The 26,657-nt window shown below is 44.1% G+C and overlaps 1 protein-coding gene across 7 annotated transcripts in view; it reads left to right on the forward strand.

The window, feature by feature from the left end:
- The window catches only part of PDE4DIP (phosphodiesterase 4D interacting protein), a 1,984,767-nt gene that overhangs the window by 972,157 nt on the left and 985,953 nt on the right, over positions 1-26,657 (forward strand). For all 7 annotated transcript variants that reach the window (XM_075321961.1, XM_075321954.1, XM_075321957.1 and 4 more), the window contains 2 exons: positions 10,838-10,950; positions 15,331-15,458. In XM_075321961.1, coding sequence (XP_075178076.1) covers positions 10,838-10,950; positions 15,331-15,458 — 241 coding nt within the window. The remainder of the gene's footprint in view (positions 1-10,837; positions 10,951-15,330; positions 15,459-26,657) is intronic.

Here is a 26,657-nt window from a genome sequence, read left to right on the forward strand (position 1 = left end):
AACTATGTAGGATATTAAAAACTGACCTGGATAGTACAATATTACAAAAATATCTGGATAAGATGTCAGAATGGGCAGATACTTGGCAAATGAGATTTAATGTTGATAAATGTAAAGTAATGCACCTAGGACGGAGTAATCCTATAGCTGCGTATACATTAAATGGAAGTAAACTCGGGACTACAGAACAGGAGAAGGACTTGGGTATTCTCATTACAAATAAGCTGAGCAGCAGCACTCAATGTCAGGCAGCAGCTGCTAAAGCAAACAAGATTCTAGGGTGTATAAAAAGAGAGATTAGATCCCGTGATCCCAACGTATTGTTACCCATCTATAAATCACTTGTAAGGCCACATCTGGAATACGGGATCCAGTTTTGGGCTCCACATTTTAAAAAGGACATTCAGAAGTTAGAGTCAGTTCAAAGGCGGGCAACTAGACTATTACAAGGAATGGAAGGCCTCCCATATGATGGCAGATTGAAAAAGTTAGATATGTTTAGCTTAGAAAAAAGACGTCTCAGAGGAGATCTCATTTATATGTATAAATACATGTGTGGTCAATATAAAGGACTGGCACATAACTTATTTCTTCCGAAAACAATACTAAGGACCAGGGGGCACTCACTGCGAGTGGAAGAAAAGCGATTCCGACACCTAAATAGGAAAGGGTTCTTTACAGTTAGAGCGGTCAGACTGTGGAATGCCCTACCACAAGAGGTAGTAATGGCAGATACTATAACAGCTTTTAAAAAAGGGCTGGATGATTTCCTCAGTACACAAAACATTGTTGGTTATAAATGACTTAGTGACTAAATGTACAACTGGTGGAGGAAGGTTGAACTAGATGGACCTAGGTCTTTTTTCAACCTAAGTAACTATGTAACTATGTAACCGACACAAAACATCTCTAATAGGTTTCCAAAGTCTGATTTGTCCTCTCAGTCTGTCCATTTATCTGAGGATGAAACATAGAGGAGAAGGACATTCAATTCCCAGCCTAGAACAAAAAGCTCTCTAAAATCTAGACACAAACTGGACTCCTCTATCGGACACTATGTTCTCAGGAATACCATGCAAACGAACTACCTGATGAAGAAACAAAGGCACCAACTCCGAAGCTGATGGCAACTTAGGCAGTGACACCAAATGAATCATCTTGCAAATTCTATCACGGATTACCCAAATAGCCGTCATCTCCTGAGAAACAGGGAGATCAGAAATAAAATCCATTGAGATGTGAGTCCATGGTCTCTTAGGCACCGACAATGGCAATAGCAGTCCACTAGAAAGAGAACAATAAGACTTGGATCTAGAACAGATCCCACAGGACTGCAAAAAACTCCTCACATCACGAGACAGAGAAGGCCACCAAAAGGACCTACTCACCAAATCCCTGGTGCCAAAATCCCAGGATGGCCGGCCAACACAGAACAATGAACTTCAGACCTCTCTCTACTCCTCCATTGGTCAGGAATATACAATTTCTCCCCAGGACATCTTTCAGGTTTATTCTCCTGAAATTCCTCAAGAGCAAATCTCAAATCTGGTGAAATCGCAGAGAGAATCACTCCCTAATGCAGGATGGTAGCAGGCTCGATCACATCAAGAGAATCAGCAAAGAAACTCCTAGAAAGGGCATCCACCTTAATATTCTTAGTGCCCGGAATATAGGAGACCACAAAATTAAGCGCGTGAAAAACAAGGCCCATCTAGCCTGCCTGGGAATCAAGCTCCTAGCAGATTCAAGATAGATCAAATTCTTATAATCAGTGAGTACAACAATTTGATGTCTTGCCCCCTCCAGCCAATGTCGCCATTCTTCAAAGGCCCACTTCATGGCCAATAATTCCCGATTCGCCACACCATAATTTCGCTCCGGTGGAGAAAATTTCCGGGAAAAAAAAAGCACAGGGTCTAATTTTACAAGTCACAGGGTCTCTTTGAGACAAGACAGCCCCAGCTCCGATCTCCGACGCATCGATCTCCACCTGAAAAGGAATAGACACATCAGGCTGCCGCAAGACTGGAGCAGAAGTAAACCTCCTTTTAAGCTCCTGAAAAGCCAAGACTGCCTCTGGAGACCAATTCACAACATCAGTTCCCTTTTTGGTCAAATCACTCAATGGCTTGACAATACTGGAAAAATTGCCTATGAATTTACGATAGAAATTAGCAAAACCCAAAAACGTCTGAAGGGCTTCCAAAGAAGCAGGCTGAACCCAATCATGAACGTCCAGGACCTTGAACGGATCCATCTCAATAGAAGATGGGGACAAAACTAACCCCAAAAAAGAGATCTTTTGTACGCCAAAAAGACATTTTGATCCCTTGACATATAATGCTTTGTCCCTGAGAACCTGAAACACTGTCTGAACCTGTTCAACATGAGAATCCCAGTTGTCAAAAAAAATCAAAATGTCATCGAAATAGAAAAAAAACTTGTCAACAAAGTCCCGGAAAATATCATTCATGAAAGATTGAAAGACGGAAGGGGCATTAGTCACCCCAAAGGGCATCACTAGGTACTCAAAATGCCCCTCAGGGGTATTAAATCCCATCTTCCATTCATCACCCTGCTTAATGCGAATGAAATTATATGCTCCCTGAAGATCGAGATTAGTAAACCAACTAGCACCCTTCACTCTGGAAAACATGTCGGAAATCAGAGGCAATGGATACTGATATTTAACCGTAATTTTATTAAGGCAACGATAGTCAATACAGGGCCGCAATGAGCCATCCTTCTTGGCCACAAAGAAAAAAACGGCACCCAAAGGTGAAGATGAAGGTCTGATGTGACCCTTCTCCAAAGACTCCTTAATATAAGTTCACATAGCAACATATTCAGGTACAGATAAATTGAAAAGCCGTCCCTTAGGAAATTTACAACCATGCACTAATTCAATAGCGCAATCACAGTCCCTATGCGGAGGCAAAGACGCAGCCTCGGTCTCATTAAATACATTCATGAAATCCGTCAAATAGTCGGGGACCTCCTGTGCCTGATATGAAATAGACAAAACAGGAATATCACTATGCACCATGGCTGCGCATCCTGATCCTGTGTTGGTCTAAGAGGACCTGGAATATGTAGTGGAGAAGATTTTGGATTCCCGTATTACCAGACGGAAGCTCCAGTTCCTGGTCAAGTGGAATGGTTATGGTCAGGAGGATAATTCTTGGGTGGTTGCTTCCGACATACATGCTGATCACTTGATCCCTGCTTTTCATCGAGCCCATCCTGACAAGCCCGGGGGTTTTGGTGAGGGTTCGGTGACTCCTCCTCAAGGGGGGGTACTGTTGTGAATACATTTGCATTAGATTCCAGTTTGGGGCTCCCTCTTGCGGTCAGTGCTGGTAGTGCAGCTGACTTTCTGAATGAGAACCAGCCAGCTGAGGAGGATTGGCGCAATTAGGCCATTCGGATTGGGCTTATATAACTGAGTAGTTTCCTCCTGTTCCTTGCCGGTGCTCAATGTGTCTCCTGTGTGCTAAGGACATTCTGAAACCAGCCCTTTTCTCTGTGTCTACCAGAACTCCTCTCAGATAAGTTGGTCTTTGTACCTCTGCTTCTGGTTTCCACTTTCTTGTTATTTTGCCTGTGTGGAGTTCTTGGTGGAGTTGGATCATTCCCTGCTGGAAGTATCTGTGTACCTTGCTCCATGTTCTGCTATGTATTGTATTGTGTTTTGTCATGCTTGGTACAAAATTTAGTCCCTGCTCTATATCAGTGTTTTTATTGGATCCCAGTAACACCAGAGTACTGATATAGTGGGGGAGAGCCTGTGTAGGCTCAGTATTTTTCCTAATCAGGCATGCTGGTATTTATTAGGGTATTGCACGGCTGCAGAGAGTGCTCGTTCCTATCCTTTCCTATGCAGATAGTTTGGGCCTCATCTTTGCTGAATCTGTTCTCTAGCTATGTATTGTGTTTACTTATATCACCATAGTCTTTACATGTGGGGGGTTATCTATATCTTTGGGGACTACTCTGAGGCAGATTACCTTTTCTAATATTTCTCTCTGTAAGAATATTTAGCTCTGCGACTGTGTCGAGGCGACCAGGTCATCGTAGGCTCACCCCATGGCTAATTCTAGTTGTGTGTCAGTAATAGGTCTGCAGTCCATTAAGCTTACAGCCACTCTGGTTATTTTTTGGGTTTCCGAGTTTTTTGTCCTCTTTCTCATCCTCCTCGGTCACTGAATCATAACACAACAGTGTGGGCCCACGAGAACCGGGCCGTCCACGCAGAGCAGTGCCGTGAGGTAGGAACGCAGACCCTCTCGACCTTACTGGCCCGTTCAGAGGCGGAACCCATCCCCAAGCTGACTGTGGACCACCAGCCAGCCCAGCCTCCCGAGGCCATACCATTGCCGGCCACCCCGCTGCCATCCCCAGCTGTTGACCAGGCTCCCGGGATGTGTTGTTGGTAGCTGAACCAAGCTACCCCAGTTTGTTTTTGGTTGTTTAGACTGTTCCAGAAAAATGCTGAAAAAGTAAATAATGTTTGAAAAGTTAATATAAAAATGGACTACTGGTCATTGGACTGGGAATGACTCGAACTCTCGCAGTGTTAATATGTTGCACCTAGTGTGCCTCCCACAGTAAACCTTAAACCATCAGGACACTGATACCACCACCAAGGAGAGGCAGATTGGAGGAAAGGGCTGCGGTGGAGTAGGCCAAGACCTGGACACCATGGAGACCGGTGACCTTCCTCCTTAGAGATTTCTGGGACCAGGACTTTTGGGTGGTGGACTGATGGGGGGGATGCTCATGCAACATTAAAGTACAGGCTCCCCTGTGCGGGAAGAAAGTTAAGTTTTTCTTAAATGTTTAAATAAAAAACTTTATTCTCTTTACAGCCCGAGGACGTGCTGTGTTTCACCAAGGGGAAATGTAGCGCCCCTGAGCCACTCAGGGCATTATAAGGAACTGCATCCTCAAGGGGACCTGGAACACCAGTGCCAGCAGCACCTATACCCACCAAAATCCTAGTTACCACTCCACACCAGGGGTAATTGGCTAGTCAGACAAGGGGAAGGGCCACCTAGAGGGCGGAGCCTGACCAGGGAACTAGGCAACCTGCTGGGAGGGGACAGCAGTCAGTCTGAAGTGGAGAATAAAGTGGAAAGACGTGCCTAGAGCTGGGTCATGTAACAGTGACCCGGGGGCACAGGAGCATGGTCGCAAGGGCAGGTACACCCGAATAAGGCTGGGACCAGAGCACCAATGGGGCACAGGGCCTTAGGTGAGGCAATAGTTTCAGACGGCCTGGCACATACCTGCACAGTGAGGGGACCTTCACGGACCTCACTGACCCACAAATCCGCGGGTATCAGCAGTAAAGCAAGGATCAGGGTTTAAGACACAAACCAGCCCTAAGGGTCCACACTGCCCGCCGTACGGAGAAGGAGACTGCTACCGCAAAGGGACAGTCGGGCCCCAAATCGCTACGGGTACCCAACCACACTGAGGGTTCCGGGAACAGAGCAACAGAGTCATCAACTGGCACTGGAAATACAGGAACCTGAACCAGCCATCCAAGGGTCCAGAGTGAGTTGAGACTGTTAACTTCAAGCCTCAGTGTGGCCTCCCTTATTACTCCATCACACATCTCCCAGGCTCAGCCCTACCTGCGGAGGGCCTACCACCACAGCTGCCACTACCACCAGCCCTGGGGATAATCAACTCAGCAGCAGCGGTTTCATAATCTTAACCGCAGCCCGCAGGTGGCATCACACAAATGACTTTAATCTCCCCTGTAAATACTCCCCATTGAAAAAGCACCCAGGGCACGAGTTCGGGCAACGGCCACCAAAGTGACATTCCCCAGTTATACACTGCCCGGAATCGAGTACCCCATTCCTTGGGCGACACAGTAGCATTTGAAAGCATTTATCTTTGTTTCTGAGATTGTTTTTTCATGACACATTGTGCTTTATGCTAATTTTAAATTTAGGTCCATATGTTATGAATTTATTACTTTTTTTTGCGTTTGCCCTTATAACAGTTAGTCATGCCATACCAAATAGGAAGTGGTATTCTGAAGTTGTCTCTTGAGCAGTTCAAAGTAATACAATCCTTACAGTTTCCTTCCTTCCTGGTTTCTAACAAGATGGGCTCTCCTTCCTAAATACAGCTACATAACATTATTAGTAAAATAATAATCCCAGCACAAGTTAGGCTGGAACATAGCCATCAGCGGTCTGTTCTGAAATGTACATAACGTTCACTGTATTTACACATAGAGATAAAAGGGACTTTGAATAAGTGAGAGGAGACATCTGAAATTATTATAGCTGCTCTTAAAGCTGCTGGGCTGGTGATCAGGGGTGTTACGCAGGGGGACTTCTGACCCCAGTGCGTACTTAAGCTGGATGTGCTTCATCTTGGGTCATTGCACCGCTATACACATTGCCGGCCACTCAGAGGTTGGTAGCTGAAATCTATGCCGTGACTGGGGGCACATGGCAATGATGTAATGCACCATGATACTCACGCCGATAACAGTTGCTGGCTGTTCAAAAGGTCTTGCAGTGGGGGAGTGAAGGAACGCAAGTAGGATGTGTACTTTTTTTACGCAGAGGCTGAACTGGGAACATATATACCAGGATAAGGGACATATATACCTGGATGGGGCCAGGATGGGGAACATATATACCAGGATTTAGGACATGTATGCCAGGATAGGAAAAACATAACAGGATGGAAGACATATTTATTAGGATTGGGAACAAAGCTATAAGTTGAGTCTTAGAGGCAGTCAGTGAGACATTGAAAGGTACACCAGTACAGCAGTAAATAAGATCAGTGATCAGAGTAAAAAAAACAAACGTGTCCCACAGTGGGACTAAGGAAAAAAATAAAGTAAAATAAAAAGCGTAAAAAAAAAAAAAAAAAACAACACACACAAATCAGGAAAACCTATTTTGTTACTAAAAACGCCGCAGCTTTTGTGTTCCAACAAAAAATATAAAAAAAAAACACATAGACTTAAAGAAGTTGTCCAGTTACCAAAACTGATTATTTTTTTTCTCATAAATCTTGCTAATATGTGCCTCTCCACACATCTATTATGTTATTTCAGCAATATTACCTTTTATTGTGCTCTAGCAGCACATCCTCATTGCTGGCTCCAGCTCTGATGGGTTAATCTCTCTTCTGACTTCCTGGGTTCAGTTACTACAACTCCCATAATTCTTTGTGGCTCTAGGGCTGTATCTAACACACCCACTGTGTCTAACACACCCACTCAGCTCTCCTCTCCACCCAAAGTCTCCTCCCTGCCTCTTCCCTATGTGGATGCACTGAGAGCAATCACAACAGAGACAGCCAAAGCTCCCAGCTCTGCACAACCAGGTGAAGAAAGCGGCTATCTTCTGCTTGTTCTCATATAGTTCATAGTCTGTGCGTATACAGAAATTATGATCATTAGCCAGCGCAACATGTGAAAAAAATAATTGGGAAAAAAAATGAAGGGGTCATGAGATTGCTTTTTTTCCCTCTTGCCTAGTCTGTGTGTCATCCATATCATCCGTCTGGCATGCATTTTGCAGACTACTTTCACATCAGCGTTTTTTTGCCTGTAGGCAAAAAAACGCAAACCGCATATGACCGGATCCTGTGGATTAAATGTGCAACGCATGCAACGGTTATTTTACCGGATCCTTCTGCAGCAGGACACAGAATTTATCGGACGGCACTGGAGTCAGCTGACTCCTGATCTCACAGCCTGCACACGCTGCAATGGCTGCAGGTTAACAGCAGTCACTGCTTGCTGCTGATCACATGTGACCGTGTGCAGGCTGTATGTACAGGAGTTCAGCTGAGTTCAGATCAGCAGACTCCAGTGTCGGCTGATTAGGCTGGGGCCACACGGGGATTACTACGATCCCCTCACATGACACTCAGCTCACGCTGGCAGTACAGCAGAGCTGAGTGTCATGCGTGTGTCCCTGCGACTGAGGTCAGACTATGCGAGCGGACCTCAGCTACAGGGGGCTGTCCGGCACTCAGGAGGGGTGGACCAGCGCTGCAGAGGGGCGGGCGGGCCGGCACTGAGGAGGGGTGGGAGGGATTTCTCTCCCTCCCTCCTCCGTAGTCGGCTATTGCGATTCTCGCTCTGCACTCGCGGTACACGGATGTACCGTAAGTGCAGTGCGATTTTTCTCTCACCCCATACACTTGAATGGGTAAAAGAGAAAGAGTCTTGCATTACAATTGCAGCATGCTGCGATTGTTTCCTCGGTCCGATTACGGCTGAGAAAATAATTGCTCATGTGCGCTGATACACAGGCTAATATTGGTCCGAATGGAATGCGATGTTTTATCGCACTCCACTCGCACCATTTTTCTCGCCGTGTGGCTTAGGCCTTACTTGTTCTGTGTCCCGCTGCATCCATCGCAGCGTGTGCGGGCTGGAGTTCAGCTGAGTTCAGATCAGCTGACTCCAGTGCCGGACTGAACTCAAACTGAGTGGTGACCAATGGTCATATATAGGCTGACATTTACAAGTTGGGGATCATGGTTAAGGTATACATGATTTGATAATTAAAAATGGATCTGAAGATTCAATGTATGATATATTTGTCTGATAGATAAGCCTGGTAAATTCCAGCAGAACATACTGCCTGACTGCATAAAAATCTTAAGGCCATGTGTGTACTAGAAACTGACTTTTTCTTAAGGAAAAACCGGACCTTCTGAAAGAATCCCGAACCTGCGGTAAAAAAAATGCACCAAAACCGCAACTGTGGTTTTGCCGTGGTGTGGTGCAGATTTGGTGCGGAATTTCTGCGTTTTTTTCCGCAGGTTGGTCCCTGCGGGTTTTTACCATCAATTAATAGCAAAACCTGCAGAAAAGAAGTGACATGCACATTAATTCCGCAGTGGAAATTCCGCGGGTAAATCTGCAAGTATAAAAAAAACGCAGTGTGCACACAGCATTTTTTTTATACCCATAGGTTTTGCTGAGGAATAACTGCAGAAATGTTAGACATATTTTCTGCAGCAAATCCGTGGTAAATCCGCAGCGTGCGCACATGGCTTAAGGCTTCCACCTTTATGCATACCATTTGGGGAAGACTTTTTTCTACTCCAGCATGACTGTGCAGCAGAGAAGAAAGTGAGGAACATTAAGGCACGCTTGAGTAGGTGTAGTGTAGTAAACCTTTTCCTTACCAGAGCCCTGATCTTAAGGGGGCATGCATGCGATCAGTAATAGCAGCGCTTTCCCTTCATCCAAAGCTCTGCATTGTACAGTACAAGCACAGTGGATGGGATTTATAAAAATCTCAATCATACTGTGCTGATTTTTTCAGTGTAAACTGACCTGCGGGTGCACCTGTCTAAGCTGCAGTATGTCCATTTATGCTGCGGAGACACGAGTGTTCTAGGCTGGTAGAACACAGTGAAAATATTCAGCACCCAAAATCTTGATTGTGGTGACAGATGTTACATTCTCCCCGAGTGTCTGTAAGAGAAAATACATTGTGTCTAGAACGCAGTGTACCCGGATCGTGGGCATGTACTCTAACCCCTTTAAGTACCTTTTGGGGTGAAGTAGAACCAAGATTGCAAACCAGCCTTGTGCAGCATCTGTGCCTCACTTTTATAGATAAATGGGGAAGAATTCCCAGTCGCACTCCAGGATCCTGTAAAAAGGCTTTCACAAAAGAGTGGTAGCAGTTGTAGCTGCAAAGAGGGGGCTAAAGCATATTAATCCCTAAGTATTTAGAATGGGAAGTCATGAAAGCTCCTATAGGTGTAGAGTGTAGGTGTCCTAATACTTTTCTCCATATAGTGTACACAGTAGGACATACAATACATGTGTGATATGTAGATCCTATGAATCCGTGTCACCCTATTCAGGAGAATTATAGATGTGTATATACATAGATATACCATAAAGGTTATGATCTTACCATGATTGTTAACCATTTAGATGCTGTCTGACAGCTGCATTTGAATGAAGCCTGAGTCAATGTGTGTGCAGGTTCCCTTTTAAGATAGGTGTCACCTCTGGGACCAAACCACTGTCAGACACAGAAAAGAGCCCCTGTGCAAGAACAGTATATGGGCCCTTTTTAGTCCAATAACTTATCAAAACCTACAATCCCACCTGGTTTAGAAGGAAAAGTGCACAGCACTGCTTAGGCCGGTTTCACACATCCGGCTTTTTGCCGTTTTACCGGATCCGGCGCTCTCCCGTACAGATAATACAGTACAATGACAGCGCTGTAACTTCCGGGTCACATGCGCCGGTCACATGACAGCATGTGACCGGCGCTTGTTGCTCTGTCATTGTACTGTATTAACTGTACGGGAGAGCGCCGGATCCGGCAAAACGGCAAAAAGCCGGATGTGTGAAACCCGCCTTACCCTTTCAAGAGGTAGTGAGATGATCTCGTTTCACCAGTAAGCAGTGTGGTTGTTGCTTTGTGACATCGGGCACAATCCTGAAAAAATTCCTGGTATGATGGAAGCTGCTGTCTCAACCGTGGTGCTATTGCCCAGACGAAGCCATCAATTCATAGAAAATAAAGGAGCGGGCAGCACTCTGCAGGTAGCTTCAGACAGCTTTATTTTTCGATGCTGACAGGTGTAACAGACATGAGGGAGTGGAGGGAGGGGAGCACGAGGACGACGGTACCGTTTCGCACCTCTAGGGGCGCTTTCACGGGTCCATACCCTCTTTGGCCGTTGTGCGACTGCACAGGTTCCACCAATATGTCCGTACTTGACCCAAACTATGTTTACCATTTAATGCCATTGAATTTGGATTGTTTAATCTAGTTAAATGCAGATTAATCTTATTCTTACTCTTTCATAGGTATTTCTGTTACTTGAAGAACTTGCTGCTAATAAAAGCCGACTTAATGAGGCCCTGCAAGCTGAAAAACAGCTCTATAGCTGCTTAGTGCAATTCCACACAGAGAATGACAGGTAATTGTGATATGACGTATAATATTTTTATTACATTAAAGTCAACTAATTAGCAAACGGGTTTGTCTTTCCTGCTGTAAATGACTTGGATAATTTTAAGCTCAGACTGGAAAATATTCTATGAATGATGAGAAGACGTAGGCTACAGCAGCAGCGCAGGAGCAGAGGACAATATACACCAGCCACCTGGAAACTCCGCAAAGATTAAATATCAGGCTGCAAAAATAAAAGAACACAGAGTGTACAAAAGAGAGAAAACCTGGGATCTAAATGTAACATTGCCAATAAATACTCCCTTTTCTTTTAATGATGAGTTCCTACATATACATAGACAATCTAAAAGTCCCCCAAGTCTACATTGATGCATACTTTGCTAGGGTTGATTAGAGTATATGCCCACGTAGCAGATTTGTCTGCAGATATTCTACACACAACTGCATGTTTTGGCAGGAAACAAGCACCAGAAAGAAATGCTTGGTTTTTTTTTATCACATTTTCATGTTTAAGCATTTTATTCTGGTCATTTTTCCATTCCCTTTTTTATGTCTTCCAAACTCCAGTGGACAAAATCCAGGACTCAGTTCATAGTTTAAAAATAATTTTGCTATGCAAATTTTATTAGAAAAAATTCATTAAAAATAGATCCACACTCTGGGCAGTATAATTATAGAAAGTTAGGAGTGGTAGCCTCTCGGACTACGCGTTTCGGCATGGATGCGCCTTCTACATGGTCCTTAGACTAAAGGCTTACTGCCAAACTTTAAAAAGAGGGAAGATAGGGAGATGGGATTAAAAGCAAATGTTTAACCCTAAGTTGACATAAACTCCTTTTGAACCATTTTTTCACAAAGTATACAATCCTCATTTAAAGGGAACCTGTCATCAGAAATTTGGCTTTCAACCTAAATGTTTTCCCCTCTGCAGCTCCTGGGCTGTATTTTAGTAAGGTTTCTATACTTTTTGTGCCCCCTTTTAGATACTTTATAAAGTTATACCTTTTGGTATGAAAATCTTGTAAATTCTCCATGGGGGCGGGCTCTCTTGCGTCCGTTGCTGTCCCTCCTGCAGATTGACGCCGTTCCCCATTGCTCCATTTCATATCCCAGGACGCCACCCACTGCGCCCGAGGTCCCGTGCACACCAGGACACCTGGTGACGTGGTCATAGGCACGAGAGTATGGGCGGCGCTGTGATTGCATCGCAAGTGCCCGCCCATACACTCGTGGCCGCGCTCTCCCCTCTGTACGTCGTTCAGATCCTCTCCGCTTCTCCTGTGCTGTGCTGCTTCGCTCCTCCCATCTGTTTCCTGCTGCAGGGTACGATGGGAAGGAGGTGACGTCTGGTCATTTGGCCGGCGCAGAACGCTGGAGGCAGAGGGGAAAGGGCGGGCACTAGAGTATGGGCGGGCACTTGCGATGCAATCACAGCACCGCCCATACTCTTGTGCCTGCGACCACGTCACCAGGTGTCCTGGCGTGCACGGGACCTCGGGCGCAGTGGGCGGCGTCCTGGGATATGAAATGGAGCAATGGGGGACGGCGTCAATCTGCAGGAGGGACAGCAACGGACGCAAGAGAGCCCGCCCCCATGGAGAATTTACAAGATTTTCATACCAAAAGGTATAACTTTATAAAGTATTTATTTTGGTTTAATAGGGGGCACAAAAAGTATATAAACCTTACTAGAATGCAGCCCATGAGCTGCAGAGGGGGAAACATTTAGGTTGAAAGCCAAATTTCTGATGACAGGTTCCCTTTAAACATATCCATATTCGGGATTGATGTAGTCTGTTATAAAAATGCACAATATAATATAATCACCCTAATACATTGATCAAGAGCAAATATAAAAAGAATCCACAAAACGATTGCAAAGTGTCAAAAAATCCTGCATTAATATATATGGATCCCATATTAAAACTGTAACTATATATTTATATATTAATAGTTAATCATATTTTAATTATTAATAATCTATGTTACAATAAGCAAAAGAGTAAATATAAGGTTCATGCCCTCCATTGATTCAATAACATGTAATAAGGTCTTGCCTTTTATTCAGACCATCGGGCATGCAACTGCCTAACGTGAAAATCCAAAAACTTTCTTTATTCAATAGCTTGCGTTTATAATTTACACCCCTCAAGGGTGGAAAAACTTTCTCTATGCCCATGAAAGAGAAAGTAGGTGTGTTTCCATTATGTGCCGTTACAAAGTGTCTAGAGGCTGCAGAAATACCAAGCGCTGTAGTATTTTCAATATCTGATAGATGTTTGCGAATACATTTTTTTAAAGGTCCTGTGGTACAACCTACCGTATATACTGGGCTTGACAGTCCGTGCATTCTATTGAATAGATGACATAATTAGAATTACAGTTTATAAAACTTTTAATTTCATATGTCCTTTTATTAGTGAATGAAAAAAAGGTTTTTGATTTTTTTAGCAAAGTGGCAGAATTTGCATTTTCTAGCGCTGCACTTGAAAAAACCTTTTATGTCAAGCCAGGTTTTTTGCACAACAGGACTTCCACAAAAATAGCTTGGGGATAAAATATCCCTCAGGGAAGGCGCTTTTCTAGCAACAAATTCGATTTTATTATTTTTTAATATTTCTCTAAGCTTTTGATCCTTATTCAGAATGGGGATATATTTTAATAAGATTTTTTTTATGTCATAGAACTCAGTACTATATTGAGTGGAGAAAATAATTGTAGATCCCACCTTATTAGTGTTCTTATTCTTATTGGACAATAAATTGCTTTGTTTCATCGTTTCTACTATTTTATCGGCTCTATCAAGGCACCACTCAGGATACCCCCTATTCGTTAGTCTCTTGCGAGTTTTTAATTTCTCAAAAATAACAGAATCCGTACTGTTTCTTTTCATCCTCACTAATTCACCAGTAGGAAGATTTTTGGTGATATGAGGCGGATGACAAGATCTTGCTGCTAAAATATTGTTAGAAGCTGTGGGCTATATAAGGTATATATCTATAAGGTGAAATTAAAACCCGTTTATCAATATTAATCGATAGTGTCACATCCAAGAAATTTATCAGATTCTGGTCATGGCATGAAGTAAATTTTAAATTGAATATATTGATGTTAATATACTGTAAAAATCCCTGAATTTCCTTCTGTGTACCTCTCCATATAAACAACAAATTGTCTATAAATCCTCCCATCCATACCACACTCTTTCTGAAAGGATTATCATCACTGTACAAAAATAATTTTTCCCACCTCCCATTACAATGTTTGCAAGGGAGGGGGAGAATTTGGACCCCATGGAAACGCCAGAGGTTTGGATTTTCGTGGCTGGCTCCTGCTCTGCTTTCCTTGCGGACTCTTTCCCCTGACTAAATACTGGATTCCACACGTCAGGGTGTACCGGTAAGCTGGCTGGGAAGATTACTTTTGTATATGTTTTATTATGTCATAGCAATAGCAGGGTTTCAGGCACTGTACCCCTGCAATCGCTGCTGGATTTCCAGCTGATGTTACAGCCGGGACCTGGCTCCTACTGCTTGGAGCAATAATCACGCCACTCTCAGTAGTTTAACTTCCTGAATGCTGTGATCAATGTGATTGCAGCATTCAGGAAGCAGGAAGAGAGATCACTTACCTCTCCATGGCAATCGGGTCTCTGTAATGCGATCACAGGGAACCAGTCGCTACCATGATGAACCTGGGTTACTGCGCTATGGAGAGTCTCACACACCATGCCTGATGCATTGTGTGTGAAGTGAAGAGTCAGTGCTGCAAGTACAGCACTGACATATGTAATCCACTGCAGAGGATTATATCAGACGCAAGAAAAAACGCATAAAGAACTGACATGCTGCTTCTTTTTTCTGCAACAAAATCTGCAAGAAAAAAAAAAGAGAAGCAGCATATGCACAGGAAGTCAGGATTTTCATAGACATTGCTGGCATGCGTTTTCCCTTGCAGTACTGATTGAAAATCTGCAAGAAAAAATACATGGAAAAAAAAGCAGCAAAAAAGCAACATATGCACATGACCTAAACCAGATTGAGGTATATAGCTAGCAGCATAACATTACTGCCACCCCACAGCTCCAGCGTTTTGCATTCTTGCCTTAGAGGTCTTCAGGGCTGAAAAGAGAAGTCCCCTGTATCCACAGCATGAGTGGATGGTCATGCTGCCGCATCTCTGATCTTATCTTTGAAAGATAATTTTATTTATTTAGATTATTATTTGGTATCTTTTCTACCTTTCTTATTGCATGACGTAACCATTTTATGGTATATATAGCTTATTTCATACAGATTTTTTTTTTTTACATACCGTACATATTTGGCATTGTTGTATTTAGTAAACCTGTTGAATCATATGGTTTTCACTTGTTTATCTCCTCTAGGTCAGCACGTAATAATGAGCTGCTCGCTGCACAGGCACTTAGGGCCCAACTGGAAGACACTCTGATGAGGACAATGGAGAAACTAGTGGCCCTGCAGTATGAGAGCAAGGTTCCAGTTGGTTTTAGAGGTGCGGAAAAGGAGTGTTTGAGTTTTCCTCATAAGCATGCTTTCTAATTTGCATGATGTAGTTTTTTACATTTTTTTTATGCACAGTTTTTTTTTACAACTAAGAAAATGGTGATGGTTAACACTCCCAAAGCACTTTGACTAACAAATACTGCTGTTTTTAGAATTTACTAATTGACTGATCAGTAATAAATGACTTAGCTGTTATGTGTGGTTTGTTTTCTTTAGAATCTTAGAAATGTAATTATTTTGATACATTTTAGTAAAATTAAAATGATGGCGCACACTTTTAGACTAAATAAAGTTTTTGTATCCACATAGTGTCTTTTATTCTTCGATAATACTAGGTTGTCTATTATAGTGTACTCATATAGTCCGTTCTATTGCATGTGGCGTGTATTCTGCAGCACTGCTCTTGGTATCAAACTGGTGAAAACCACAATATGTCAGTGGTTCATTGACTTGGCGCTGCATGCAAGGTGTCTGGGAACAAAGCCTTCATGACTGAATTGATACAGAAACGTTTAAAGCTTGTTCCGGGATATTCCCTATAATAATGACTGTGATGTACGTACTAAGGATGTATGCCTGTGTGTGTGTGTGTGTGTGTGTGTGTTTTTCCTGTCTGTGTAGAAGATTTTATCTATTATATTCTTTAATTGTCAACTTTTTACCTTAGTGTAGTGCACATTAGGCCTGTTTCACATGTCAGTGATTCTGGTATGTCTGTGCTTTTTTTTAAAACATACCAGAATCACTGACATACGCAGACCCATTATAATCAATGGGTCTGCTCACACATCAGTGATTTTTCACTGAACGTGTCTCCGTGCAGCGTACACGCGTGGCCGCGATTCTGCATGGAGACAAGTCAGTTTTTTCTGGCATCACTGATGACCCACGGACCACACTATGGTGGGATCCGTATGTGATCAGTGAAACACGTACCAGAAAATCACGGACATATTAAATATTAAATATTTTCAACTTACCTTGCCTGCGATTCGCTCTGGAGCCTCCGTTCTCGGCAGCTTCTGCCTGGCTCATAAATATTCATGAGCAGGAAATCCCGACCAGGAAGTAGATGCTGAGAGCGGTGGGCGGACGCTGCAGAGCTGGAGACTTCAGCACCATGGACAGCAGCAGTGAAGGCAGGTGAGTAATGTCCATATGCAATCACGGATCACGGATTGCACATGGACAACCCACGTGTGCCGTGAATCACGGAACACGGAGGGACATGTGCGTGTTTTACACGTCAGTGAAAAACGTCTGTGTTTTTCACTGACGTGTGAAACGGGCCTAACCTGGTGGGTATTGTCCACACCACACCCATAGTAATCAACAGGCATGTTCAGAACCAGTGACTCCAAATAGTCAGGATGGTTATAATATCCTCTTTACTCCACCATGCAACAATTGGGATAACAATTTAACTTTTGTTAGTAATCATTCAATCAATTACCCTACTGGTTACACCCAGTATATTTTTTCAAAAAGTTTCATCATTTTCTTTGGTGGTGTGGAAGTCATTTATTACTAAGTTTCCAAAGTCTCACATTTCTTGTATCTACTCTCTGCTTTGTGTAATGGCTATGGTTTCAGAGGCTTCCCTCACCAACATAAATGTGGAATCATACCTCTTTGTTTAAAAGTGCCTCTAAATATCACATTCCAGAACCACTAAAAACAAACTTTGATATAAACACAATACAAAAATTTGTAGTGGACTAATTGGATCTCATGGCCCCTACAACTCATACACCCACCTATTAATAGTGAAGCTGTGTAGGATTGGTAAGTATTCACATTTAGACATATCTATATCGAAGATATAGAAAATGCAACAAGATAATCCTTGCTTCAGTTTTACCAAACTGGTTCAATCTCACCAAGTCCTAAAAAGCAGCAAAGGATCCAACAGTTGAAAGCACAAGGATCTATGTAATGTTTTTTTTTTAGTTGATGAGGTTTGCGCACATGTAAGGAGGAAATCTCTAAAACATTAAGATTTTGAGGCTATCGCTTGGCAACTCAGAGCTTCAGCTCCCTCCATAAATTTTCTATGAGATTAAGGTATGAAGACTGGCTAGGCCACTCCATGACCTTAATGTGCTTGTGTTTGAGCCACTCTTTTGTTGCCTTGGCTGCATGTTTTGGGGCATTGTTATGCTGGAAGACCCAGCCACGACACATTTTTAATGTCGTGGCAGAGGGAAGGAGGTTGTCACTCAGGATTTTATGGTATATGGCTCCATCTATTGTCCCATTGATGCGGTGAAGTAGTCCTGTGCCCTTATCAGAGAAACACCCCCAAAACATGTTTCCACCTGCATGCTTGACAGTGGTGATGCTGTTCTTTTGTGATAGACAGCATTTCTCTTCCTCCAAACACGGCGAGCGGAGTTAAGGTCAAAAAGCTCAATTTTTGTCTCATCTGACCACAGCACCTTCTCCCAATCACTCTCAGAATCATTCAGGTGTTCATTGGCAAATTTCAGATGGGCCTGCACATGTGCCTTCTTGAGCAGTGGGACTTTGCGGGCACTGCAGTATTTTAATCCATTACGGCGTAATGTGTTACTAATGGTTTTCTTGGTGACAGTGGTCCCAGCTGCCTTGAGATCATAAACAAGTTCCCCCGTGTAGTTTTAGGCTGATCCCTACCATCCTCATGATCCTGGATATCCCACGAGGTGAGATTTTGCATGGATCCAGGGATCGATGTCGATTGACACTCATTTTGTATTTCTTCCACTTTCTTACTATTGCACCAACAGTTGTCTAATTCTTACCCAGCGTCTTACTTATGGTTTTGTAGCCCATTGCAGCCTTGTGTAGGTCTCGGATTTTGTCCCTGACATCCTTAAAAAGCTCTATGGTCTTGCCCATGTTGTAGAGGTTAGAGTCTGACTGAATTTATGGACAAGAGTCTTTTAAACAGGTGCAATTTAATGAAAGCAACAAGTAGATTAGGAATGTCCAGATGGTCTGTAGGAGCCAGAACTCCGTGGTTAGTAGGGGATTTGGATAGGGAGGTGTAATTAGGGCACACATGCGTCTGCTGATAGGTCAGAACGCATATTCTAGGTGACAGGTTCCCTTTTAAGTGCTTAGTAGGAACTAAATCTGGCCAATGATGTCTAAAAGAGAAAAAGGGACAAATCAGTATGAGAAATGCATACAAATAAAAACATTATGCCAAACAGAAGGGATCACATCAATAATAAAATACAGTATTATTTTACGGTCAGAGAAATCGCCTATGTAAAATCTGAATTCAGAATGCATGATATCAACATTGTTAGTGTCTTATATATGAGCAGAAAATATTTACAAGGAAAAATATGTAATATTTAAAAAGGAACCTCATACTCTCTGTTCATACCGTTTGGTTCCAATGTTTGTAAATAATGGATCCAAAAGGACTCACGTTCTTTCAATTTTTTAATTCTATCGCCACCCCTTCAAAGCAAGTCCACTTGTTCTAGAACTTGGAACCTAAGTTGGGCAATATTGTGTCCGGCTGTATGGATATGATGAGGGACGGGCAACAGTGTCATATTGCAACGAATGGTGGATTTATGCTTGCTAATACGATCGCGGATACGCTGGGTAGTCTCCCCAACGTATCCGCGACCGCATGGACATTGAGGAGGTATATAACAAAAGAGCTGTCACAGGTGAAGTGACCATTGATAGAGATTCATTTACCAGATCTAGGATATGTGGCGAACTTGCCTTTAATCATGTGCGAACATTGAAGACAGCCCAAGTAAGGAAAATTACCCCGCTTGGGTGTGGCTAAAAAGGTCTGTCGGGTTTTGATTTTATCAGAACCTATGTCGGCCCGTACTAAATGATCTCGTGAATTACGTGAACGCTTATTACATAGTAAGGGTCTATTCTGGAACTCCAGTATATCAGGATAGGCCTTGCCTAGAAGAGGCCAGTGTTGGTGAACAATAGATTTGATGATGGGATGAAAAGGATGAAAAGTACTCACCATGCAGATACGAGGACCTGATTGTGGGCTTGTAGATGTGTCAGTCTGTCTTGGCACAGATAAGTTTGGTGGATAACCCCTAGCAAGGAACTTCTGAGTCATTTCATTATGTCTTATATCACGTGTTGATGAATCGGAAACTATCCTAGAAATTCTTACATGTTGCGAATGAGGAAGGGACCTTTTAATATGTGCTGGGTGACTACTGGTATAATGTAGTAAACTGTTTTGATCTGTGGGCTTTCATAACAATCCATGGAAATAGTATGGTCTAAGTTGTGTATGATCAATGTGTCCAAAAAGTTGATGTGATCAGGATCATAGTGAATGGTGAATGTTAGACCTGGCATGTAGGTGTTGATCTCATGAAAAAAATCCATAAGGACCTCCAATGACCCTTTCCAGATAACAAAGATATCGTCTATATAACGTTTCCAAAGTGAAACGTGTGACTTTACAAGGATATGGCTTATAATATGGTTATGCTTAAAATGCGCCATAAATATGTTGGAATAACGGGGCGACATGTGTGAACCCTTAGCGGTCCCTTTCCGCTTGAAGGTAGAATTGGTCGCGGAACAAGAAAAAGTTTTCTTTAAGAATAATCTGGAGTAACTCCCTACACAGCTCTTTCTGTCCCGTAGAGTATGTGGAAAAGTGGTCCAAGGACCACATGACAGATTCCACACCAGCACCATGGTCGATGCTGGTGTAGAGACTGTTGACATCAAAAGTGACCAAAAGACTATCAGCCGGCAAAAAAGGTATATCTTGAATTATTGAAAAAAAATGACCTGTATCTTTGAGGTAAGATAGAATCTGGGGGATTAGTGGTGAAAGAATTTTATCTACAAATTTGGCAAGGGGAGAAAGAATGGAATCAGTGGATGCTACTATGGGCCTGCCAGGTGGTTTGTGTAAATTTTTGTGAATTTTTGGAAGTGTATAAAATACAGGGATAACAGGATGGTGATTAATAAGATATTCAGCTGCTTTACTATCGAGAACTCCCATAGTCTTGTATTTCTCAATAATACTGGCGATACTGTCCCTGATGCGAGGTGTAGGATCATGCGGAATAGGTGAGTAAGTGGAGCAATCACTAAGTTGTTCCATGATTTCATGAATGTAATATGATCTATCCATAACTACAATGGAGCCCCCCTTGTCAGCTGGTTTGATGATTAACCTGGGGTTTTCCTTGAGACATTCTATCGCCTGTTTATCTAGTGCCGAAATGTTGCTTTTAATGTGTAATTCACCTTTTTGTGCTCGCTGTAGGAATTGCCCCACGTCACATGAGACAAGGGAAATAAATGTTTCAGCGACGTGATAGTGTTTCGGGGGTAAATAGAAGCTATCGAGTTTGAGGCCCAAAGAGTGTAGGGAAAATTATTCATTACCAAATGATGTACCAGTATCTTTTACAGGTCCTTTATCGTGAAAATGTACCTTTAATCTAATGTTACGAAAAAAACGATTAAACTCCTGTTCTAACTGAAAGGAGTTGAAACGAGGGGTAGGGCAGAATGAAAGCCCCTTCTGTAGAACGGTAAGCTGTGCTGGGGAAAGATTGATGGACGAGATATTATAGACAATTGACTCCGTACCTGGGAATGGGTTGGTATTTGTTCTCGCTTGCTTTGGTAGTGTCCGCCCCCTCCTCGTGCGTTTCTTCTGGGACGTCTCTGTCCTAAAAAAACACGGTTCTGTTCCGAATCACTGTCCATGCTACTGGAAGAGGCATATTGTTTATATCTTTGACCATAATAATTAGAAGATTGTTCACCGCAACGCTATCTGTATGCTTGGCCCCTGCTATAATCATCCTGATCTCTTAAAAATTTGAACCGCTTGCGTTCCTGGAGGTTTTTCTTAAAGTCTACATGATTTTCCAAAGTCTTAAGGCTGCTTTACACGGTACGACCGATTGTGCAATTTCACAATCGATCGTACCCGCCCCCGTCCTTTTTGCATCACGGGCAAATTGCTGCCCATGGCGCACAAAGTCGGTAACCCCCGTCACACATGCTTACCTCTCGTGCGACCTCACTGTGGGCGGCGAACGTCCACTTCCTGCAGTGGGAGGGACGTTCGGCGTCACAGCGACGTCACACGGCCGCCGGCCAATAGAAGCGGAGGGGCGGAGATGAGCAGGATGTAAACATCCCGCCCTCCTCCTTCCTTCCACATAGAGCCGGCGGCTGACACGGGAGGCAGGTACGCGATGTTAATCGCTCCCGTGGTGTCACACGGAGCGACGCGTAATGCCACGGGAACGATGAACAACCGTCGCCCGATTTCAGGACCAATATTATGGACACCTAGCGACCAGTACACGACTCACGATTTGTGAGCGATACTGCGTCGCTAGGAGGTGTCACACTGGCTGGCATCGCCAGCGATGCCGGATGTGCTTCACAAAACCCGTGACCCCGACAATCTATCGCACGATAGATTGTCTGGTGTAAAGCAGCCTTTACTCTTCAATTTGGTAAAATCTGTTTGAGAGAGACTGTGAGACAGCTGCTTTTCTATAACGGAAATCTTCTCCTATAGGGACGTGAGTTCTTTTTCAAGAAAATCTATTGTGAGAGTAATGAGATCCAAGGAACACTTGTTCAGTTACTTTAGAATTTTTCACAGAAGTCGTGATTGTTGGAAAAGAGGGTAGGTTTCAATTGTACCCGTAAGCCTCTGGGTGTTTTCCTGGATTTATAATACTCCACCAAGGTCACCGCGTGAAGTTCTAGGGCCGTCAGACGTTTCATCTCTTTTTCATAGTCTTTGTTTCTGGTCTCAGAAGGAGAAACCATTAGAAACTCATTGGACGAGATGATCTTGGCAATAATAGCTGATGACTCTTCATCATTATAGGAAAAAATAGGTGTAAACATGATGAAGCCTTGAATCAGGAAAATACTAGCAAAAAGCAGGAGCCAGGGCAAAAAGAATAATAAAAATAGAGAAAGCCTGGCTCAACTGCCAAGGTGCTCAGGAGTAAAAAGACAAAAATAATAGAAAATAACTCCGGCACACTCCAAAGAATTGTGTTCAAACAAATATCTTTTTATTGTAGTATAGTCCGTAGTGAAAATTGGTCATCTTCTTCCCCGAAAAAGGCGCAAAGCTGAAGCTCCGCCCCCTAAGAACGCGGGTGTAACCCAGTGACCCCCAAAGCAGAAAGTCGCAAAGGACAGTGGGTCTCGCGAGACTGCTGTTGAAAACCAAGGGGGAGCGGCATGTAACCCGGAGAAATGTCTGCGCCGGAAGAACCGGAGCCCAGCCGTCCTGTGCCCGGGACCGCTGCCTGGCTGGAGCGAAAACTAGCCCGGTTCTGTTTTCGGGTGTGAGTACAGTCTCTGCAGCAGATGGTGGACTGGAAAGCGGAAGTACAGAGAATGGTGGAGGCAGTATGGGCCTATGAGAATCAGGCCGTGCACACAGGGCAGCAACGGGAGATAGGAACGCAGACCCCCTTAGGCCCACCGACCTGTCCGGAGCCGGAACCCGTTGTTAGTCTGGTTGTGGAGCACCAGCCAACCCGGCTCCCTGAAGCTGCCGCACCGCCGACCACACCGCCTCCGTTCCCGCTGATAGACCCGGTTCCTAGAGTGTGCTGCGGTTGGTCCTGGAGTGCTGGCCCTGGAGGGCTGAGTGAGCCTCGGGGTCCCATGCAGCAGTGGTAGTTGAACAGAGACCGGAACCCGCAAATAAGTTAAAAGTTTCAAGTTAAAAGACTGCACCCTTGTTGAACGTCCTCGAGTTCCGGGAGGAGGCCATCTGGATCTCCAGGTGGAGGGTGACAGGACAGTTTAAAGTTAACCAGTTTAATATGCTCCGTCCTTGTTGAACGTCTTCATCCCTGCCTGCTAAAGATGAAGAGGCCATCAGGGGTCAGAGCTTTTGGTGGAGGATGGAGCCGGACCAAGTTCAAAGAGGAAAAGCAGCTGCCCTGTACTGCAGACAACCGGAGAGAGGCTACAGGACAGTGCAGCACCGTGAGTGAGGGTGGCACTGGGGACCAGTGTTGTTGTGGAGAGGATCTGCAGCAGGTGTTTTACCCCCGTTAACTGTTAAAAATGGACCATGGTGTCAGGACTGGCGACACCACCCCAAAAACTTTCTTGGGTCTTGTAAATAACCCACCATTTATTTACCTTCTTGTTACTCACCGCCAGGAGGTGGCACCCTCTGGAGAGGTCGTTTGGAGGTAGGGCCTGCGGTGGAGTCGGCCGAGGCCCAGTCACTACGGAAACCAGTGACTACCCTCCAGGCCAAAGGGTTCCGGTTCAAGGGACCCTTTGGGGTGATATAGGGTGCGGAACTTTGACCCAGACACTGACAGAGACACCCACCAAAACCCAGGATGGTGTGACACCTGACTAGCGGTGGCACCAAGGGAGGGTACAGGTGTTTTGGGTGGCGGGAAAAAGGGTAGTTGGAAACTGTTTTCGTAACGTTCAAGATCTGTGCCTCCCATAAAGGGAAGAAATGTTTAAATGTTGACCGTTAAAAAAACGTTATCCCTATTTTACCTCTTTTTGCAGAAGCAGAAAAATAAACACCGGCGCCGGACAGCCCGCGGACGGGCTGTGTTTTACCAAGGGGGAGTGTGACGCCCTGGCAAAACCACAGATGACTGTACCCCCCACCAAGGGTACAGGAATCGCTTTGTCCTTGGGAATTAACAACACACTTCCCACACATAGGAACACCAGCCACAAATCCTAGTCGCCCCCCCATGACAGCCAGGACACACCAGTGGGCAGGACCAGGCGTATGGGAACGCCCACCTAGGGGCCTTGAGGTGACACGGGGAGGGAACCAGTCAGTTTTCAGTTGGCGTGCAGTAGAGTTTAGAGTTGGAGTGGAGCTGGAGTCGGTGACAGGAGCTGATATGCAGTGTGGTCAGGGTTGGAGCCCTTAGACCACGGAAGGACCAACTAGGTGGCAGACGGGTTTGTAGGGCCACAAACGACGGAGATCCGGTCACGGGAGACCTGAAGTGGACCGGGGCAGGGTTGTACCGACAAAGGGAATCCGGTCCGGAGGCCGTGCACAGGCGGGGTACCTGGACCCTAGGACGAAGCAAGCTTCAAGCCCCTTGTTAATTGACCAGTGGGACAAGGTACCAGGCCTTGTTCCCGAAGAGAGAAGCCCAGATAGAGCAGACCAACAGCCCAACGCGGGGGACAGGGTGTCCGCCAAGAACCCATTAAAGTCCCACAGGTCAGCGCCTGCAGGCAACAGCTCCCTCTACATCGAAAGCTGCAGGGGAGCGGATTTCTCCCATTCCAAGCGGGGTTAATCCATACACCACGAGACACAATTGCAGGAGGAAGGGCCCCTACATTGCCAACCCGTGTGCGTGACCAGTACACCCCTCCAGAGGCAACCGGCATCCGGCCTTGGTTTACAATACAGACTTGGTTTGATTTCTTCCTAATTGTGAGTACACCGGTGTCATCTGGTTCAACCTGCCAACAGCGCCCCAGCCCTGTCTGCAACACATACACATCACAAATTTAACAAAATATGCTACAGCACATAAGACACAGATCACAGGAAACAGGAAAAAACAAGCACCTGATATAGCACATAAACATCACAGATTTGGCAAAATACGCAACAACACATTAAATGATTGCTTTAAAATATAAATATATGAATATATATATATTTATATATACTGTATATATACAGTATACTGTGGAACCTTGGATTACGAGCATAATTGGTTCGGTGAGTGTGCTCGTAATCCAAGTTACTCATATAGCAAGGCAACTTTTTCCATAGTAAGCAACTGAAACTCAGACAATTCGTTCCACAACTTCCCTATTGTGCCTTTCCACACACACGTATGTACACATACACACACATACACATATTATTCTCACCTATCCTCCATTCCCTCGGCAGCCTCTTCCCAGGTTCTTGCAGTCCGCAGGCATGTGGACCCAATAACGATTGTGGCCAATGCAGGAGCTGCCGCTGTCAGTATTTTAGCAGCAGACGTCATACGCATGAGCCGCTTGCCTCTGATTGGCCAGCGTGCTGACGTCATACGCATGAGCCGCTTGCCTCTGATTGGTCAGCGCACTGCCTTTGCGAGGTGTGCAGAGATAGCTCAGCGCCGGCAGACATGAAACACAGACAGCAGCAGTCCCTGCACCGTCTGCGATTGTTACCGGATCCATGTGTCTGCGGACCACAAGAAGCAGCCAGAGCGGTTCAGAGCGCGGTGAAAGTACGGAACTGGAAGTGTGTGCGGTGAGTATTTGCTCCTACAGCAAAGCATTGCTTGCAAACAGAGTTAAAGTTTACGGCAAGCTTTGCTCATGTAGCAAAATGCTCGCACACCGGGTTACTCGTAATCCGAGGTTCCACTGTATATATATAGATTTTTTTTTTCTTCTTTTTTTCTTACACATAAAAGATAAATATGTCTATTGTAAACTTAAAAGAAAAAAATTTAGAATTGCGAAAATTAACATGTTACTAATATTGATTCATTATGTATGAAAAAGCCATCATGTGTGCTCAATCAATTAAAAGCCCAGAATGTCAAGAAGAAAAAGAGCACTACAACAAGCAAAATCCAGTGGTGCTAAGTAGCACCCCATCCAGAAAAGTCTGTAATAAATAGAAAACAGATGTGAGTCCATAATTTTGCATGTGGGTTTCTCTCAGGATGCAGTACCGCAGTGCACCCAGGATGACATAATGTGAAATAGATGAAAATCTGGTGCTATTCCCATCCTTATTTTTAGGTAGGTCGCCGCACAGTCCACATCAGATAGGAATCCGGAGCAAGAAAGCAAGATCAGAAACTTGACAAAGAAACATCCAACTCATTAATGTGAACATGGCATAAAACAAATCAGAGGGGAAAAAAAGACACAAGTGCAATTAATTTCATGAATGCCTTTCACCACATCAGCGGTCAGCTCACAAACCCATTTCCAGAGTGCCACCCAGCTAGAATAGGGAAAGGCTCAATGTGACCTCAAAGCTAAATGGACTTAAAAGAAAGACGTATATAGTGAGTTACAATAAAATATAACATATGATAGGCTGAAATAAAGAGAGCCACCAAATTGTGTTGTGATAAAAAATAAAAATAAAAAAAAAAATAAATGAAAAAAATCAACCCAGATACAACAACAAAATGTATGACGTGCCTTTTGTTGC

Source organism: Anomaloglossus baeobatrachus, chromosome 8 (genome assembly GCF_048569485.1).
Source record: "Anomaloglossus baeobatrachus isolate aAnoBae1 chromosome 8, aAnoBae1.hap1, whole genome shotgun sequence".
NCBI classification, from domain to species: domain Eukaryota; kingdom Metazoa; phylum Chordata; class Amphibia; order Anura; family Aromobatidae; genus Anomaloglossus; species Anomaloglossus baeobatrachus.